Source organism: Apaloderma vittatum, unplaced genomic scaffold (assembly GCF_000703405.1).
Source record: "Apaloderma vittatum isolate BGI_N311 unplaced genomic scaffold, ASM70340v1 scaffold14959, whole genome shotgun sequence".
Taxonomy (NCBI): domain Eukaryota; kingdom Metazoa; phylum Chordata; class Aves; order Trogoniformes; family Trogonidae; genus Apaloderma; species Apaloderma vittatum.
In genome coordinates, this window is record NW_009736116.1 from 188,381 (window position 1) to 208,055 (window position 19,675).

Consider the following 19,675-nt stretch of genomic DNA (forward strand, 5'->3'; position numbering starts at 1 on the left):
CAGTTTGTGGCTCCCCAGTTCCAGAGAGACAGGGACCTACTGGAGAGAGTCCAAGGGAGAGCTACGAGGGTGATCAAGGGACTTAAACGTCTCTCCTGTGAAGAGAGACTGAAACAACTGGCGCTGTTCAGCCTGGAAAGAGACAGCTGAGAGGGGACCTTATTAATGTCCAGAAATATCTGAGGGGTGAGTGTCAAGGGGAAGGGGACAATCTCTTCTCAGTGGTGCCCAGCAATAGAACAAGAAATAATGGATTTAAGTTAGAACACAGGAAGTTCCACAAAAACATAAGGAGAACATTCTTGGCTGTGCGGGTGCAGAGCCCTGGCCCAGGCTGCCCAGAGAGGGTGTGGAGTCTCCTCTTTGGAGACTTTCCAACCTGCCTGGACACGTTCCTGTGGGGCTGCCCTGGGGGATCCTGCTCTGGCAGGGGGTGGCACTGGGTGATCTCTAGAGGTGCCTTCCAACCCCCAACATTCTGTGATTCTATGAAAGCACAGTAAATCAATATAGTACCAGTACCAGCATTTTTCTCAAACTCAACTCTTTAGGACTGTCCTATTCTCCCTTAGAACAGGTACACATTTGAAGGCCACACTGGAGATCCACAATACCACCAGGTAAGCAGAGATTACTTGTTTAATATTTAGAACTCTTGTTTAATATTTAGGACTGAATTAAAGACCAAAATGCAAGAATTTCTGAATAACAGCACATACCACCTGCAGTCATTCTTGTAATTACTTGGTGAAGATGTGCTCAAAACTCAAAAAACCTCAAGTTTTGGAAGAAAGCAAAATTTAAATGTGTCATATTACAAATAACTGTCCATGTGAAGATAGAAGTACATGAGACAGTGGATTATAGGACTGATTTAGTCTGAAGTTTCTGTATGTACCACTGGCATTTGGGGTTGCATTTATTTTGCTTTTTTGTTTTGTTTTTAAACAAGGCATTATAGACCTTATGGAAGCTAAAAAAGATGGAATCTAGAAATCAAGTTACAGGGTTTTCAGAACTGATGGAAATCCACATTTTTCTCATAACTAAGATCTGGTCAGGAAGCAGAGATATTTCTTGTACCTAAAATAATTACTCAATTCAAGGCTTGGAAAATTTGACTTAAGGTGTTTAGTTCTGTGGGGTTGTGGTCAATGGCTCAACATCCAGATGGAGATGAGTAACAAGTGCTGTCCCTCAGGGGTCTGTACGTGCTTAATATCTTCATCAATGACATAAACAGTGGGATCGAGTGCACCCCCAGCAGATGGCACCAAGCTGAGCGGTGTGGTCGACATGCCAGAGGGATGGGATGTCCTCTAGAGGGACCTGGACAAGGGCCCATGTGAACCTCATGAGGTTCAATTAGACCAAGTGTAGGTCCTGCACCTGGGTCAGGGCAATCCTCATTATCTGTAGAGTTCAGGGGATGATGTTCTAGAGAGCAGCCCTGCAGAGAGGGACTTGAGGGTGTTGGTGGAAAAGAAAGCTGAACACGAGCCACCAGTGATGCGTGCTCACAGCCCAAGGGTCAATCCCATCCCGGGATGCCTCAGAAGCAGCACGGCCACCACATTGAGAGAGGTGACTCTGCTCCTGTGCTCTGGAGTGCTATGTCCAGCTCTGGAGCTCCCAACATACAGACATGGACCTCTTGGAGCGGGTCCAGAGGAGGCCACAAAAATCAAAGGGCTGGAGTTGGGGCTGTTCAGCCTGGAGAAAAGAAGGCTCCAGGGAGACCTTATAGCACCTGCCAGTGCCTGAAGGGGCTACAGGAACGCTAGGGAAGGACTTTTTACAGGTGCGTGTAGCAACACGACAAGGGTAAATGGTTTTAAACTACACCAGGGTAGATTTAGATTAGATACCAGGAAGAAGGTCTCCACCATGAGGGTGGCGAAACTCTGACACAGGTTGCCCAGAGAGGTGGTGGAGGCTCCATCCCTGGAGACATCCCAGGTCACCCTTGATGTGGCTCTGGGCAACTTGATCTAGTGGAAGATGTCCCTGCTCAGTGCTGGGGGGTTGGGGTAGATGACCTGTAAAGGTCCTTTCTAGCCAAATGCATTCTCTCATTCTATGATTCTAATTATTAAGCATGACACAAGTAACAGCTATTTAAATGAAAGTTCATAATACAGTCGTGAATTAGAAAAAGAAACAGGTAACAATCAAAGTCATTCTTACAGGACCAAAGTACCTACTTTAACTTTAAAAATGCAATACATACCTTGAATCTTCCTTATCCAAGACCAGTATCCATGGTTTAAAGAGTCCAGCAATGACCAAATACAAGGACTGCAATGCTAGAAGAAAACAAATCAAAAAAGTTGGGTTTTTTCCTTCAAATCAGCAATATCACACTTTTCCAAAGTTGAATACAGTGTCCTTTACTTATTCCAACATTTCATCAGTTCATCCTGGTCAAATAAATATCTAAAACATAATATGCTTATTAATAAATGTGGTTAAAAATGTTTTATGTTATGACAATAATCTTATGCAGTTACGTTGTTTAGATAAAACTTGAACAAACCTGAGATTGGGTGGGTAATGATGATTCACACTTTAAATCAGTATATACTAAAATAAAAGGTGTTTTGTTGATTCTCTCCAAGTCAAAATCACATATGATGAAATTCAGTATTCCCTTATTCCCAAACATCTGCCCAGTGCAAAAGACTGTATTTTTATTTGAAGAAAGTATGATCTCTTCATAAAATAATTCTAAAGCAAGTTCAAATATAAACAAGCTTCCTCCAATAAACGTAAAGCATAAAGTCCCTCACAGCCATGGAGTACCACCAACATTTCCCATTCGTAATGTTCTCACGATCGTGTAAGTGCTGAGTAGGAAGATTTTTATCATGTGTTTAAATGGTCTTTAACAGAGGAAATTAGATAAACTGAGCAAATGTTCTTCAGTAATTTGCTTTTAAGACACACTACCTGCTAGAATTCTGTTACTGCCAATAGGCTCTTGGGCTAAATTGGCAACTTCAGTATCAATAAGTCGTCTAGTAAGATACTCCAAAAATTTGTTCACTTCAACCACATAAGGACTCCACTTTGAAAACAAGCCAAACGTCCTGAAGTCCACTGAAGCCAGTCGGAGTTTGCAGAAAGATGTGGAAAGCCATTCTACTGTTTCTCGAACCTGTAAAAAGAAGAAAACTATTAATCAGCTACAGAAGGACTGCACAGCAGTGTTATTTGTCACTGGTGGGCATCTGCTTCAGCTGAGAAACATAATAAATCAACCGAAGAGGCACCCACCTGTTCTACAGAGAGGAGAATTTTTGCAGCATCCCGCAGTACGGGATTTTCAGTCGAATCACTTTTCTTGAAGCTTCCCTGTTCAGTCACTGGTGAACCACATCCCAAAGCTTTAAGTGATACCTTCCAACAGTCAGGGCTTAGAAGCTGCTCTGATGAGCCTTAGGAGAAAGAGAAGGGAATGCTTTTGTGAAAGTCAGGAGAAGAATGTTAGTTCCTTTCTCAATACCAGTCAGCAAAGGTTGAAATAAGAGCTCCCTGCTACATTAAAAAAAAATAGGTAAGGCATAAGTTTAGAAGGTCCATGTTTAAGGGTGAGAGATGTATCTAATTCCCAAACATAAGTAATTCAACATTCCCTTTTGGCATCTACATGCTCTCTTAAGAAGAGTTTCCCAGGCACTTAGTACATCCCTGACCACAAACACATATTGAGAGACAGTTGCTGCCTCGGCACATTATGGTCTGACTGTAAGAAAGTGATCCTGTCCTCATTTTAGAAGCCCAGCCGATTATAGGTAGCATCTAACGTCAACCATGGCATTTTCAGCAGATTTCAGTATCAGTTACACGTTTCCATCTTCCAGTTCTCAGTTTGACACTGAAGGGTGCTCAAGGACAGGGACGCTGCATTACAGACAGTGGCAGAATTACAATTAATGCGTGCTTCCATTAATAGAAACCTCTCCTCCATCCTTCTCCCACAACACGGGCTGAAAATCTGTTGCCACTGATGCACGTGCTTTTATCTGCATACAAGTGTCTTTCGAGCAGAGCTAAAATACTTCTCATAAAACCATATCACATAGCATGCACAAAGTGCACAGAGAACCGAGAGACAGTTTAAATCATTCCGTATTTGTTGCTATTTTACACCACTGCACGCAGTTCACGTTTTTAAGCCAGAGGAGTTGTGTACAAAAGGCTTAGTATGCATCAATTCACATACTCACTTTGCACAATCAATCTTAGGAAATCACTATAGTGATCAGGGAACTGATACTGGAGAAGGTTAGTCCAATGTTTGCAAAAGATATTGAATGGCATCAAAAGATCTTCTTCAGGCTCTAGGCCACACGCATTGAGAGCCAAGTGAATAGACTCCAGGAGCTTGGTACGTTCAGACAGAGGTGGCTTAGCAACACTTAACCATTGTGTAAGGTCAAACTAGAAAAGAGTACAGGAAGCATTTGTAAGTAGAATCTTTAACAGCCACTATAGCTTTAGAAGAAAGGAGAAATTGGCAAGGGGGAAAAAAAAATCCTGAAGTTTTTATGTATTTAAGAAAAACCTTATGAATTTGCACCTCATTAGCCCTAATTCAAAATCAAGGGTAACAGTCTCCAAAGGTTATGATTTTGCATTTTGCAAAAGTCCCTGAATTTATGAGAAAACCCTTGGTAGGGTTCTCAGAGTCATACAGACATGCATGAATTTCCACTCTTCAGTATTATCGTCAAACACACACTTGCAACCATTAGACCAGGTTAATCTCCATAGTTCATAAATATCCAGGTGAAGGTGCAAAGCTTTTGTGGTCTTCAGGTCATCTGATCAGACCTAGGTAAAAAAAGCTGACGACTACCAGCAAGGACAGGTAAAAATAATGCCCAAAAACCAGGCTGCCTGCTATTCACAGCCACTGAACCCTGTCTCTGTGTAACTAATGAAGAGAATCAGAGCCATATCAAAGCCTAACAATAATTTCTCCACTGATAATAAGAGGCCGGTAGCATCTGAAACAAGAGATGTGCAAATCTCTGCCTCTTACCCAACTCTGTATATTTTAAGATGGGCAGGAAGGACTCAGATACCAAAAAAAAAAAAACAAGGAAGATTGAGACACTGCTCCAAATTTTCATTTGTTTGGTTTTATTTTTAAGATCCCTGGGATTCATTTTCTATTTCCCTAAGTGTTTCTGCAGAGATACCAGACAGAAGAAGCCCTCAAGAGCCTGCTTTAAGTTCATGACTAAGAGTGCAGCAAAGAGTGCAGCCCTAGGAAGCACATACTGGTACTACCTGGGCTATGAAAAGGCAGTTAAAGCTTCCTACTGCCTTTAGCTTTCAGCTCTTCCTGAGCTTAAATACAACAAAACCCATTCAGGACAAGCAACACAGACCTGCAGAACTTGTCAATGTTATTTTCAAGTACCACATTTGCACCTCTTTCTTCCTTAGCCTTCAGTCACATTTTTTAGGGGAAGAACACCCAAAAAAGCGACCCACAAACTAGACACGGTATTCATGAGTACCCTACCTTTGTCAGCAGCATGAAGACAACATCACTGTTGTCCTCGCTCAAAAAGGCCACGACTTTTTCATATAAAGTTACAAATTCATCGGGAGAGGCAACAGGAGTGAAGTAAGGAGAAAGAAGAGTGCAGAGCCTTCGATTCTGCAGGATTGTCTGGAGGAGACGTTTGCATTCCGACTTGGTCCCACTGATGAACACCTGAGGAAATTGGGAACAGTGAGAAAAATTGGCCAGTGCAAATCGACTAGAAAACGCACCTCTTGTGCTTGTCTTGACAAAAAGCTTTAACTTTGGTCTTCTTTTTTAAATAAAATTTTCTCAAAAATGACAGACTGTATGAGACCAAAGCTGACTTAAATATTGCTGTACCACAAGACATAATGTAAAATAAACACAGTTCCCTAGCACACTGAAGTATAGCACTTGTGAACACAGCTGTTATCTAAAACGACCTAGAAATACAATTTTTCTGATGGCATAGCAAAAGAAAACAAACATAGATTACAGCAGCCCTGCGTGATGTCAGGAAAAAATCAAACAGAACTACAGCTATGAATAGCTTTCCAGGACCTCAGCTGTTCGGGGTGCTTAAGGACAGCTACACATGGAGACAAATTGTCTCTAAGAGATGAAAGTAAATACTTGGACCCAAGGCAGAAGCTGCTTTTTTGGCACCCATCCTCCCCTCAGCACACCCACATAATTTGTTCCCCACAACATAACCAACAACTTAGATTCTCTACCACTAAACTCTTAACTAAATCTGAGTTACACAAAGAGTACTGCCAGGCTGTACAAAAGAGGTGTCTAATCACAGAGAGGGACAAGTTATATATTAGCTAGGAAGTGATTTGTAACAGCAAAATATATGCCAAACCTCTATTTTACACACTGGAAGTGCCCAAACTTCAGTTACTTGCCAAAAAATCCAACTTATCTTAGCATTTAACTAACACAGTGAGCATTTATTAGCGCTAAGCAGGCATCTCAGAGCAGCAGCTGTTATTTTACTTAGATGCAGGCTTAGGCTCTCATGAAGACTGTGTATATTACACAATTAGTTGAAAATAGCACAGAAGCTTAGAAGTTAATTTTCAGCCTTCTCTGTTTTAGGTCCCCAGTTATCAGTAGGCAATTGGAATAAGCATTAAGCCTCCAAAAGTCAGCAAATGAACTCACTTGGCCTAGAATTTCAATGCAGGATGTGAAGAACTGCCTTGTGGGAGGATTGCGTTGAGTTTCATCACACACATATTCAATCAACGTGAAAAACAAACTAATTCCAACCTTCTTAATTGCAGGCATAGGCTGCAACTTGTAGATATTGATTAAGGCCCTGGAAAAAAAAAATTAAAGGCGGCAGATTAAATTTATATATGGAAAATAATCTATGACAACAAAGGTTTCTTGCCAATATGTAGCCTTCAGATGGCTATTTCTGGCTTACATGATAACCAAGCACAGGTTCTTCTACGAAGACAGACAGAGACTTGGGGAATTGTTCAGTCTGCAGAAAAGAAGGTTCCAAAGGGACCTTATTTTGGTCTTTCAGTATCTCCAGGGGGCTACAAGAAAGCTGCTGAGGGGCTTGTTAGGATGTCAGGCAGTGACAGGACCAGAGGGAATGGATTGAAGCCAGAGATGGGTGGGTTCAGATGGGACGTGAGGCAGAAGTTCTTCCCCATGAGGGTGGTGAGACCCTGGCACAGGTTGCCCAGAGAGGGGGTGGCAGCCCCATCCCTGGAAGTTTTTTAAGGCCAGGCTGGATGGGGCTCTGGGCAGCCTGATCTAGTGGGGGATGTCCCTGCCCACGGCAAGGGGGCTGGCACTAGATGATCTTTAAGGTCCCTTCCAACCCTGACAATTCTATGATTCTACGGTTCACAGAATCACAACATGGCTGAGGTTGAGAGCGACACTGGGACCAACACCCCTGAGCAAGCAAGGCCACCTACAGCTAGTTGCCCAGGACTAGATGGCTTTTGGGTATTCCCAAGGACAGAGGCTCCACAACCTCTCCCGGTAGCCTGCGTCACCCTTCACAGTAAAAAAGTGTTTTCCAATATTCAGGGGGAACCTCCTGTATCTCAGTTTATGTCCACTGCCTCTTGTCCTTGGCTCCATCTTCCTGTGCCCTCTTCAGGAATTTCTACACATTGATGAGAACCTCCTGAGCCTTCTCACATCCAGGACAAACAGCCCCAGGTTTAGCTCAAGTAACTGTGCTGCCTGAAGTGGGCACCTCCAAACCTTAGAAAGTCTCCAAAGACAGAGTCAGAAAGCAAATCACCAACAGATTTTTCACAGTTCCAAGTGACTATTTTTCCCTCAAATCACACGACTGTCATGTTCTTAGACCATCTCAACTACAATTGTACTGCAAGAGAATCTAGGTCATTTTACTTAACAGGCTCAGCAATAAAAGAATGAAAGCAGGATCAACCTTCTCTTGTAATATTGAAAGTAAACATTTTCTTGAGCTCAAATCCTCATCTTCACTGAGTTGGAATTAAAAATATCTGAAGAACACGCAGTTCCACAGTTATAAATCCCCAAAACTATCTCATCCACAGAATTTTTCAGATTAATGATAAAGGATGAATATGTAGAAATAGCAACCAGATGTTTTACTTGTACAATGAGTACACTGTAGGAAGCCAGCTACACTAAAACAAGCCCACTGGAAACCCACAAGACTTAGAAGAATGGTGTTGCCTCTGGGATGAACTCTAAAAGGAAGAGGGCCTTGGACTAATCCTTTATTCACCATTACATCTCAAAGAAGTGGTAGTATATAGTCCTATTCCACCTCATGACTTTGTTTCACATATTGAAAAGTTATTTAAAACAATAACTCTCTGTTAGAGAACTACATCCTCCACTACAGCTGGGGAAAAACCTACAGAGATACTAAAAACATACAGTTTAGGCTATAGCAGTAGTACAAGTTGGACACTTCCTAAAGTTTAACGCAGCATCCCTGTCATCATTCAGCATGCTTTTGCAGGATTAGAATGTCTATTCTAATATACAGCACAATAAATCAAAGTAGAACACGATACTTTGGGCCTTGTTGAGGCTGAGTGACGATAGTACCAACAGTACCACCAATACCAATAAATAATACTAAATATTCCTTTAGAGGCCTGTGTAACAAACACACAAACAGGTTCCACATTTTAATTCTAACATGGAGGAAAAAAAAAAAATCTAAAACAGCACTACCTAAAAGAGTGTTTGAACAACCTACGTTATAAAATTTTCCACATGTACTGCTGCTTCCACAACACCCAGAGAAGGTGGCTTCGTAGCTTCTGCCTGCAGTTGTCTCACCTCTTTACGTAAAGCATGAAGCTGCTGGCTCACTGCTTCATTTTTATGTTTCCCTTCAAACTAAATGACAAAAAGACACATTTATTTCAGAATAGTATTTTTTGCTAACACTCTTCAATATTGCACTGTTTGTAAAAATGAAGCAGAGCCCAGTAAGAGAACTCTGAATATAGATGGTTTTGCCCCCCAGAGGTTTGATCAGATGTAGCAGATCGTGTCCAAGCACATATCCTTGGTCACGTTCCTATACAATTATCATGCACTAATATAATTCATGTCTTTCCTAATCAAAGGAGATTTAAAACATAGAGGGTAATCAATAAATTTGTATACCACGTTTTTCATGCTTCCATTCCTTGTGGTGAGCACATTCCCACATTGCAAAGCAGTTTAGAATGGATACTATGAGCAAGACAAATTTTATGCAACAGATTCCTCTTCAGTTGTTGATCTGTGTCACGTTTTGAGCATTACATACCAGATATTTCAGGTAATTATTGCACACATACGGATTTATTTGGCATACTGCTACCATTTTCATAACAATTCAGACGTTTCACTTTTCATTATCCATGTCCAACAGCCCCAAAACAGAAGCAATGCCATTTCTCTAACCTGGATGGTTATATGAGCTGCTCCCTGACAGCCTCTATTTGAGCTTCCCCGGCACTCCAAGTGGACAGTTATCTGCTCTTCTCGATTGACATACAGCTTAGGTATAGTGTCCAGTAGTTCACTATTAAGACCAACGTGCTGGGATTCCCAGAGAGCTGCAGTTCTGAAAAGTATTTATTATTAAAGTTACCAAAATCTTTACCGGAAACTGTAATGCTAAGAATTTATAAGCAAGAAACGAGATTTCAATTTAATGTGCTGTACAAAGACTTGTGACACTTTCCTAGAAAACAAAACATGTTACTAAATGAAACTGAGTTAAAACTTCAAAGTAATAGCAATTCAAAGTAATAAAGAAATAGGTTCATAACAATAAAATTATTCAACTCTGTGTGAGTTCTTTTTAATTACTCTTCAAGACAACCTGGAAGGAAATCAAATACATCACTTTCTGTAGGGAAGATAGTTTTACACCAGAGAAGAGCAGCTGGACTCTGGAATCACTCAGTGAAAAAAAAAAGTCACATCTAAAACTACTGCTGGAATTGTTTAGACACATCTCTTGGGCTTAGAAAGTTTTGCTTTGGTTTATAAGTGTTATTAATGACTACATTGGTGAGAACAGCCAAAGATTCATCAGCTGTGTTTGAAAACAATTCTATTGGACTCTCTTAGTGAGAATATCAAAAAAAGAAATTCCCTTTTACTCACAAAGGTAATAGTCCCAGAAATCACATTTATCTCTTGGGAGTTCCAGTGCTTCACATTGTAGGAACTACATTAGTGCAAAAGGGCTAACAAGCCGAGGCTAAAGGGAGACTTTATTTTAAGAGGTATGCGAAACAAGAAAAGAAACTGTGTAAGTTAGTTGTCAGCTGATGTAAATTCAGTCATTAGACATGACTTGGGTAGTCTCATCTTAGCTAAAGGAGTGGAATAACAACATGATAGACAAGAAGAAAGCAAAAAAATAATGCGATAAGAAGCAGAAGTCAAGTACTGACAGTCTTGTGCCAACGGCACAAATGAGGCTGCTGTCAAAGGCACCTGCAGACACTGCTAGACACATGAGTGAGGCAGAAGAAGAGCTATGTCTTACTTGGCATGTTGCTGCAAGATGTTAAGGTCCACACGCATGAGCTGAATTGCTTCTTTCTGACTTACTAGACTGCCAGAGGAAATAACTGGCACAGGAGCTTTCATCGTCTGGAGGGGAAGAGGGGGCTGGGGAGTATCAAACTTCTTCAAATTACTCATTATCCTCTCTTTAGCTAAAAAACAAAGCAGAAGTGAGTTTTGTCAGTAAGAAAAGCTTAGGAAAAACTCAAGGAAAACACTTTTTTGCATTAAACATTTTTAGCAGTAGACAAACATTTATGAGTTCCTCCCTCCAAAACAGAACATAATCACTTGATTAATCTTCCTACTTTTGCTGACAAAGTTATTTCACACAGTTCATTTTCATGATCAACTCCACCACACAAACATTAGGATCCAAGGCCCTCCTTGTTTCCCCAAGCCACTCCTACTTCTTCTAATTTTCTTCTTAGTATCCCATTAACTCCTCTCATCAGACAGAGGCTTTTTTCCTTATGACTCACCCTTGCCCCAATCTCAACAGCTCCATTCCTCCCCAAAGTATAGCCTCTCTTCAGGCCAGCTCTCTCTTCCCACTGATTCTCATTCAGTTCCTCTTCCCAAACAGTGCCAATTCTCCTATGAAGCCATTCTAGTCGCCTGCTATTCCCTCTCTCCCCTTTTTTAATCAGTCCCTCAAAAAATCCCATCTCACCATATCCTTAACAGACCTCCCAAGAGGTCTATCCCTTTTTGTGGTAGAACAACCCTTTCACAAGGGAAAGATATTGGGAACAACCACCAAAATAGAAAAAAAGAGAGATAATCCTTCTGGTTTCAGTTACAGTGGGTTGTGTCTTTGCTTACAGCTGTCTTCTGTCTAAACTCTGGGAAAATTCAGCCTGTCTAGAGCACGTTGTGTGCAGACAAATCTTTGTGGAGCTCACCCATGAACTTCCAGGAACATGACCTGCTGTTTTGTGGCATGGCAAACTAACGCCAAAACATCAATATTAGCCTCTCACATGAGCACTTCATGCATGGGCGTGACAAGACAAGGATAAATGCCTTCAAACCAAAAGAAGGTAGATTTTGATTAGATATAAGAATATAGTTCCTCACTGTGAGGGTGGTGAGACCCTGGCCCAGGTTGCCCAGAGCAGCTGTGGCAGCCCCATCCCTGGGAGTGGCCAAGGCCAGGCTGGATGGGGCTTTAAGCAACCCGAGCTGGTGGGAGGTGTCCCTGCCCATGGCAAGGGGGTTGGAACTACATGATCTTTAAGGTCTCTCCCAACCCAAATCAGTCTATGATTACACGAAAATACTGTACCCACAGAAAACCCAACATATTGACATCTTTATTCACAGATATTATCATGTTCCTAAAGAAAACAGGGCTTCAATGTGTTAATAATTCTTTCTGGCCCAGTTTCATTAGCAATATTCTTAATTTTTACCTGAAAATGGGTTGGTGAAATCTGTTTGCCCTGCAGAAACACCAGCTGCATGAGATTCAAGCTGAACCTGCAGCCAAAGGTTTAGAGCTTCCTGAAACTCATGGTGTATGAGTTCAACATTGACATACTCCATCCACAAATCCTAAAGCACAAAAGAATGAAATTATCATTTCCAGTTTGGTCAGTATCATATACTGAGCACCCATCTCAGTAGCTAAGGAATTAAAGTACATAGAATTAGACCCTGTTTTAAGGCACAGGAAAATTACTAGGGGGGGAAAAGAAGAAAAGAAATTTATACTGAAGAAAAAAGCTGCTGAATTTTTATCACATATACAGATAAGCCACTGAAAAGCATTCATGACACTTAGAGAATGAGTCTGACAAGTACACTTAGTATCATTTCTAACAAGAGAGAGTACAGATTAATAAAACTTGGTTCCTAAAAAAACAAGAGAGGAAACCAAGACAGTCTAAAAGATCATGGCATGATTAACTGCAATCAGGCTAAAGCAGGCTGCATTTCCAGTAGTTGCACCCACTGGAGGAACAAAACCAAAGCAGGCATGAGGAAAAATCCCCCTCTCTCTCAGTTTTATTTGTATTAGCTGCTTAGGCTTACTGGGCAGAATAATATGCACTTCCCACTAGCTAACTTATATTTGAACCTGACATACTACTGACTACCAACATGAGCAGATTTGAGTTCCCGGTCTTTTTGTCATTTAAAGTTCCAACTTCAATAATTCTCTAAAATTATCTTGGAACATAAAACGAATTACAAAGTAGTACAGACTAAGTACCGTGTGCTCATTGAGATAATAAATCTACTCATGAATCCTTGTTCAAATATAAAAGGAAGGCAATTTGGGATAACACAGGATTTTTAGGAAAGAAGTTAGAGCTGTGGAAGTATCTTACATGCTGTGCATGCATCATATCAGACCAGTGATATCAAGACTCTCTTTACTGTACAGTTTTAACAACTGAGGTGACTTTTGGATCCCAGATTGCCTGTGTCGTTAGCACTTCACCTGTTGATTCTGCATGACTTTAGCAAGTCTGTGTGCATCATACTGCCTCGGTAAAGAAGGAATGTATATGTCTCCTTTCTGGAAACTCTCCTCTTCCAGCCACAAAACAAAAACATTACAAAGCCTGAGAAGAAAAAACAAAAGAAAAATGAAATAAATCATGTGAACTTTAATCGTATGCACAGCATGTACCATTCCAGGGTTTCAAGTTAAGGCAACAAATAATGCTCAAAGGTGACAAAGCTCAAAAAGTGGATGTTCCATAGGCTTTGTGATTAGTTTACTAAGTGTCAATTCAAACATCAGCAGTGGAAGGAATCTATTTATAAAAATATGAAAAGCAATAACAGAGTAACAGGACAAAATCTGAAAAGCAAAATATTTATGCAAATTAACAGACAACCCAGGACGAGAATAATCTGTATGTCAGGGAATCTCATCTACAGCCTCATTCAAAAGCCGGACAGAAAAACCAGTGCATTTGAGCAAGTGTAGCTTCTCACCCCATGCTCTAGATGGCCTGCTCCAAGAGGTCACACCTGAGTTACATCTTCTAATTTCTCTTCAGACTCAAATTCATAGTTAGTTTATTCTCATTCCCTCCTCTGCTAACACTGTACTTTAATAGAAACATATGTCTGTCTTCAACTGCTACCATTCTATCGACGTTTTCACGATCATGCCATCCAAGCCTTCCTGTCAAGGAAAAACTAGAACGCCATTAAATCATCACACTGTGGTGTTAAATATCACTAGTAAACTCCTGTTTTCCTATATAAGTGGTATTGGTGAAGAAATGAAAGTAGTCTAGTTCCAACACTCAACCTCCATGAACATTACCAACATTTTCCTTCTAGGTGGTCATTAAACATCCTGAGCATAAGATTTACTGTTTTTATGCCAGAGTGGAGAACTCCTCTGAAAAGGAAAGACTCAAGTATCTATCAAATTACACCCAGTGAGCAGCTCTGGATTATTTTTCACAAATGAGCAAGGGGGACTGGTGATCTCCTTTGTTTCTTCATACAGTACCTACTGATTGCTGTGTGGAGGGAAGTTCTTAAAAGAAGCTCAGATCCCATATGTCTGAATCCCCTGAACAAGGGATTCTTTCTCAATAACTCTTTCAACTGACTTCTGGGAATATTCAGATACTGTAAAACTGCAAACATTTCTTAAAGTAGAATTCTGAGACCAGAAGTCATAGAATCATAGAATATGCTGGGCTGGAAGGGACCTTTGAAGGCCATCTCCTCCAATCCCCTGCAGGGAGCAGGGACATCTCCCACTAGACCAGGTCACTCAGAGCCCCGTCCAACCTGACCTGGGATGTCTCCAGGGATGGAGCCTCCACCACCTCTCTGGGCAACCTGTGCCCCTGTTTCACCACCCTCACTGTAAGAAACTTCTTCCTAACATTTAATCTAAATCTACCCTGCTCTAGTTTAAACCATTGCCCCTTGTCCTGTCACACCCTTGCGAACAGCCTCTCCCCAGCTTTGCTCCAGGCACTGGCAGGCTGCTGTAAGGTGTCCCCAGAGCCTTCTCCTCTCCAGGCTCAACAAGTCTCCGTACAACAGAACCACAGACTTCTGAAAAGCACAATTACAGTTCTGGTGTGCTCAAGATACGCAGCTCTTAGAAGTGACCAGCCCCTACGGAAGGGAGTGATCATCAGCTGAGTCGCAGTGAGTGACCACGACCATCTCCCTGCTCTAGTCCAACACGACACACTCCTAAGCTAAGGTTCTGATTAAGCGACCATCACTTTCCAGCTGGCACAGATCAGACTAGTCAGAGCTCAACTTCAGCGTGCTAACTGTGTAAACTGCACTGACTGAATCATGACACAGGCTGCCCACAGCAGTACTGGAGTCCCCATCCCTGGACATATTTAAAAGCTATGTAAATGTCACACTCAGGGACATGGGTTAGCGATGGACCTAGCATTGCTGAGTTAGCAGTGGGACTCTATGATCTTAAGGACTTTTCCAACCTTAACAATTCTATGATTCTATGTGAAGTCCCCAGTTAATTCCCTGATGAAGTAATCTTACTCAGATATAAATTTATGCCCTGGCCTGTAACAAAAAGATGTATACATACAGAGTAGCATTTTACATTTATAGTTGGTGACATAAATATCAGTAGTAGATATGTATAATCAACAAATATTTTATCAGCAAGGGGATACCATTAATTAAAAAGCAAAGCTCCCCACTACAGGGAGCATCAAAAATATTTTACTTTTAGCAGTAAAATCAGCCCCCTCTCAAACAAAACAAATTGTACCAAAGGAGGAACAGATTTGACCACAACTGTGCACTAACAAGTGCCTGCAGTACATCAACGTCAGCAAAGTACCACGTTCCATCATATCTCCCACAGCCAAGGTTGTGCTCTAGTAGTTGCTCAGGTGGTTGCATTAAGATTGAACTGGGCAGGTTTTTCTTTACCTGACAAGTTCCTTATGTAGTTCTGGTGAAGTCAGGTAATCTGGTGAGCAGTTTGCCTTCTCTGGTGATCTGTCACTGCCCTCAGCAGGACTCTCCACTCTCAATGCTTTACTGGCAGCATGGTGGAAGTCTGCTACCTCTATTAAGCGCTGCTTCATTTCATTTAGTAAGGTAACGTGAGCTGCACTCTGGAAAAAACGCCTTCCGATACATCCATCTACAGGTAATCTAAAAATGAACAAAAAAGCATAACAAAGTCTTGCTGCAAGCATCAAATCAGCACCTCTGCAACTAAGCTGACTCTTTAGAGAAGCTGCTGGTGCTCACTGCTTTCAGGTGCAGTCTTAGTATGAGGCACTTAATCTCACTCACAGTGCAAATTTAGTGTTGGCTAATCTGCAAGATCATGATCAGACTCACCCATACTGTGGTCCTGGTCGGTGCAGGTAAAGGAGGAAGAATTTCTGCCAGATGAGCGGCATGAGAGGGTGATCAGCAGGGGTAGCAACCGCCTGGTGGGCCCAGCGGTAAATCATGAGCCTCTGGAGGGATGGCACAATGGGCAGCTTCAGTTGAGTCTGTGCCTTCTGCAAAAAGAACATTTTCAGATGAGTTCTGCAGCGGTTCCCTGTAAAAGGCTGTCATAGGTTAACTTAACAGATTAACAAAGCGTGAAAACTCAGCAATTACAGAGGAGAAAACTTCAGTTCACGCATTTGTTACAGGTCTTAAGGGAAGAGCTGCCCAGCTCGCAGTCTTGTTGGACAGCTGTAAGAGAGCAGTGTTACACCCCTGATGCTTAAAAAAACCCCCCAATGTCATGGCTCTGTGATGCAAGGCCAAGATACAGTCTACTGGTGTTAATTACTGTACTTCCTCACAGAGATAGATGGTCCTGCTCAAATAAAATGGGTGATGTTAGAGGACAAAGCAGCAACACATCATGTTTCAATCAGTAAAAATAACAGTCTTAAGCCATGTGAGGATGTGGAATACTAGAGTGTGCTGCTTTCAGCTTTTTCCAAACTATGTTCCATACAGACCTACTGAAAGTCTAAAAACATAATGTAAAACCAATGTGAAAAAAGAGAATACAGAAGGGGAAAAAAGTAAGAAGTTACTCTTTTAGCAAAAGCAGAACAAAGACAAAGTAACACATGAGCAGCAGCACTCCATATTAGCAGACGGCTATTCTCCAGACCGACTACATCTTTAAAAAGTCACACACCAGGCTCACACAGACTGTGCCTGAAGCAGGGGAATGGGAGGTTTTTCCAAGTTCCCAAGTCTCAGCACAGACCTCGGTGCTACCTCACCCACACACCAGACCTCAGGAACCCTCAGCACTCTTTTCCACACACCCTCACACATCATCTCGCTTTTTTCCAGCTAAATCAAGACGTACACACTAAGGGACAAATGTTCTCCAGACTAGCCTCCAAGGATACATGACATGTACCAGTCTGGACATAACCCAAGCAAACCTATTTTCATAGAGCTTCTAGATTACCTTCTTCATTAAAACACACTGAAACAGTTAAGATGAAGGAACAGACCAAAAGTTGTATTTTTGAGACAGCTTTGTTTTCCACTTGCTTCATTCCAGAATTTCTAACTGAATCAGGTAAAGAACCTGGAAAAAGTTGCAATATTGCTTGAAGTACCTCTAAGGGCCTTGTTAAGGGAGAGCTCTAAACAGTTCATAAAGTCTTCAAAAATATTTCAGCAAGTATAGAGAAAAGTAAAGTCTAGATTTTCGCAAAATTCATATCCAAGAGATGTTCTTTAAAACACAGACACATTTTCCCCCCTTGTAAAATAAGAATATCTGTACTCCCCAACTCAGTGGTACAGAATAAATCCACTGAAACTGTGAGGCATCCAGATGACCCATAAAGTGACCCACTAAATAGTGAGTGAAGTTTTCTGTAAATAATGGTATGTGAAAAAAACAGATATTTGCATGGTAGTTTTAAAATGTTCAACTCAAAATGTAAAATAAAACTTTCAAGATATATTTTCTCCCAGAAAGTCAGATAAAGTATCAGTTATGCTTTTATCCTGGTAAGAAAAAATAGACAATGCAAGGCAAGATTTTTCTCTAGTAGTTCTCTCTGATAAAAGTGAACAGTTCCCTCACCTTCAAAGCTTGATCAGGAGTCAAAGCATTGATAACCAACTCCCCCTCCACAACCCTGCGGAGCTGTGAATCTTCTTCAAATATTGACTCCATATTTAACACCACCCAGGCAAACCAGACCTGTAAAAACACAATAACAGAAACATCGATAACAAGATGGCAGGGATATGCCTTTTCCAGATTCTCATTACAAAGATGCAAAAGCAGTATCACGTCTCAGCAAGAAAACTGGAAAAAAACCCAGCCCAAACCCAGTAGCTTTCTCCTTAAGTACATCCAAACTCCCTCTTTGTATCCTAGGAAAGAAGGGGGGAAAAAAGGGACAACTGACAAGTTCTAGAAGAAACATCCTACTCAAACCCAGTAAAATAAGATCTCCTCTCTCCCACCTGCACTACGTAGCTTCAGCTGGGGTAATGCAGGTTTGGGTTTTTTTAATTTTAGCTCAACCAAGGAACTTGCTTAAACAGAAAGAAAGCAACTAGTACTGAAAATATTTATTAGGCAAGACAATCTAATAGAAGAGTCAGGTTCACGTATTTTCTTTCATTAAATATATCAAGAACAATTTAACAGAAGAATCTGACTCCTAAATCCTACTGTGTGAATCCTTGGATACAGATAAGAAAGTCTCTCTATGCAAAATGTCCATGTTCTCTTCAGTGTAATAAACTCAGTGTTCTAAATTAGGATTTTCTCACAAGAAAACTCACAAAACACTGGGATAGGAAGAAAAGGGAACAAGAGAAAAATATGCAGAAGCAAGGAAAAAAAAAAAGCAAACAAACAACTAGACACTTGTGTATTGCTTACCCGAGGGTTGTTCATACAACACGATCCAATCACTCACCTGAGAGGAATTGGCACTGCCTTCAACAAAGGAAGGTGTCACGTTGCCTGCCACAATCCAGCTAACAAGCGAAGACAGCAGACCTTTGTCACAATGATAGCCCAAAGCATTCTGCATGGAAACAGAAAGCATTTGAGTTTGGGGGTTTTTTTGGTTTTATTTTTTAATAAGCAGTCTAAGAGATGATTTACAAGCTACAGGAATGTCACTCTACCTTCATCCAGGTTCCTTCCTGTCTCACATTGCTACTTCCCAACCCAAGCTCAGCTAGACACCAATGAAATGCCTGTTTGTACTTCACTTCTTCTCCCCTGAAAAGATTCTACTATACTAAGTGCCTGTTTTGGTTTTTTTTCAAGAGGCCAAGCTCTATTTTTCTTCTAAACATACACTCAAACTTTTCAAAGGCAAAGACCACAGACTAAATAACTCAGATGAATGAAACCTCTGTTTCAAGCAGGATGGTGGTACTATCATTATCATATTTAAATACCAGACATTTCATTAACCTTGACCTACTCAGAAACTAATCACATAAATAAACCCACTATCATTCCTCATCATGATCATTCTTGTTGCATTTCAGGAAAACATTTTCACATTAAAACTAGAATAGGCAACGCAAGAACTGTTCATTTGCTCCCTAGCCACACCAATACACCATGCCTATTTATCTACCTTGTGTTGCTGGTAAAGCAACTTTTGTACACAGTCCTCTTGACTGTACTGAAAAGCAGCTTTACACAAGTCATCCAGTAAGAAAAGTGTCGCCCGGTCCCTGTGCCACAGCTGCTGGCTGGTGAGGAGCTGAACCCAGAACTCGAGCACTGCAGTCGGCCCCACTCCATGTGGCTGGTCACTTTGAAAAATGTGAGTCTGCCAAATTAAAGAGTGCAATTACTCAAGAGAATGTAGCTTCCATTAAAGCTTAAGAATTTACTGAAGAACTGTTTAACTTGCCTAAGGCTGTGGGCCTACCCTTAAAATAAAGAATTCACAACAATGCTCTCTGTGTTTACGGAAGAACAGCTTTGTCATCTCCAACCTCCAAATTTCTGCAGATTCTGCAGCCTGTAGAGCTAAGCTTCGTGCACAGTCAGCTAAAACAGATCCAAAAGCCAAAACTGGGAACCCCTGTGACATGCTGTTGCTGCAAAAGGACTTCCCAGAGTAGCTCTCT

General features: G+C 41.2%; 1 protein-coding gene across 1 annotated transcript in view; it reads right to left on the reverse strand.

Moving 5' to 3' along the window:
• Positions 1 to 19,675, reverse strand: part of EPG5 (ectopic P-granules autophagy protein 5 homolog (C. elegans)) — a gene marked incomplete at its 5' end in the record, with an annotated part of 49,472 nt that overhangs the window by 14,187 nt on the left and 15,610 nt on the right. Inside the window, 16 exons of the mRNA XM_009876858.1 lie at positions 2,231 to 2,306; positions 2,950 to 3,157; positions 3,277 to 3,437; positions 4,230 to 4,443; positions 5,537 to 5,731; positions 6,713 to 6,869; positions 8,784 to 8,926; positions 9,482 to 9,644; positions 10,581 to 10,752; positions 12,016 to 12,157; positions 13,050 to 13,173; positions 15,506 to 15,733; positions 15,926 to 16,092; positions 17,646 to 17,765; positions 18,496 to 18,606; positions 19,174 to 19,371. Of these exons, the coding sequence (XP_009875160.1) occupies positions 2,231 to 2,306; positions 2,950 to 3,157; positions 3,277 to 3,437; positions 4,230 to 4,443; positions 5,537 to 5,731; positions 6,713 to 6,869; positions 8,784 to 8,926; positions 9,482 to 9,644; positions 10,581 to 10,752; positions 12,016 to 12,157; positions 13,050 to 13,173; positions 15,506 to 15,733; positions 15,926 to 16,092; positions 17,646 to 17,765; positions 18,496 to 18,606; positions 19,174 to 19,371 (2,579 nt within the window). The remainder of the gene's footprint in view (positions 1 to 2,230; positions 2,307 to 2,949; positions 3,158 to 3,276; positions 3,438 to 4,229; positions 4,444 to 5,536; positions 5,732 to 6,712; positions 6,870 to 8,783; positions 8,927 to 9,481; positions 9,645 to 10,580; positions 10,753 to 12,015; positions 12,158 to 13,049; positions 13,174 to 15,505; positions 15,734 to 15,925; positions 16,093 to 17,645; positions 17,766 to 18,495; positions 18,607 to 19,173; positions 19,372 to 19,675) is intronic.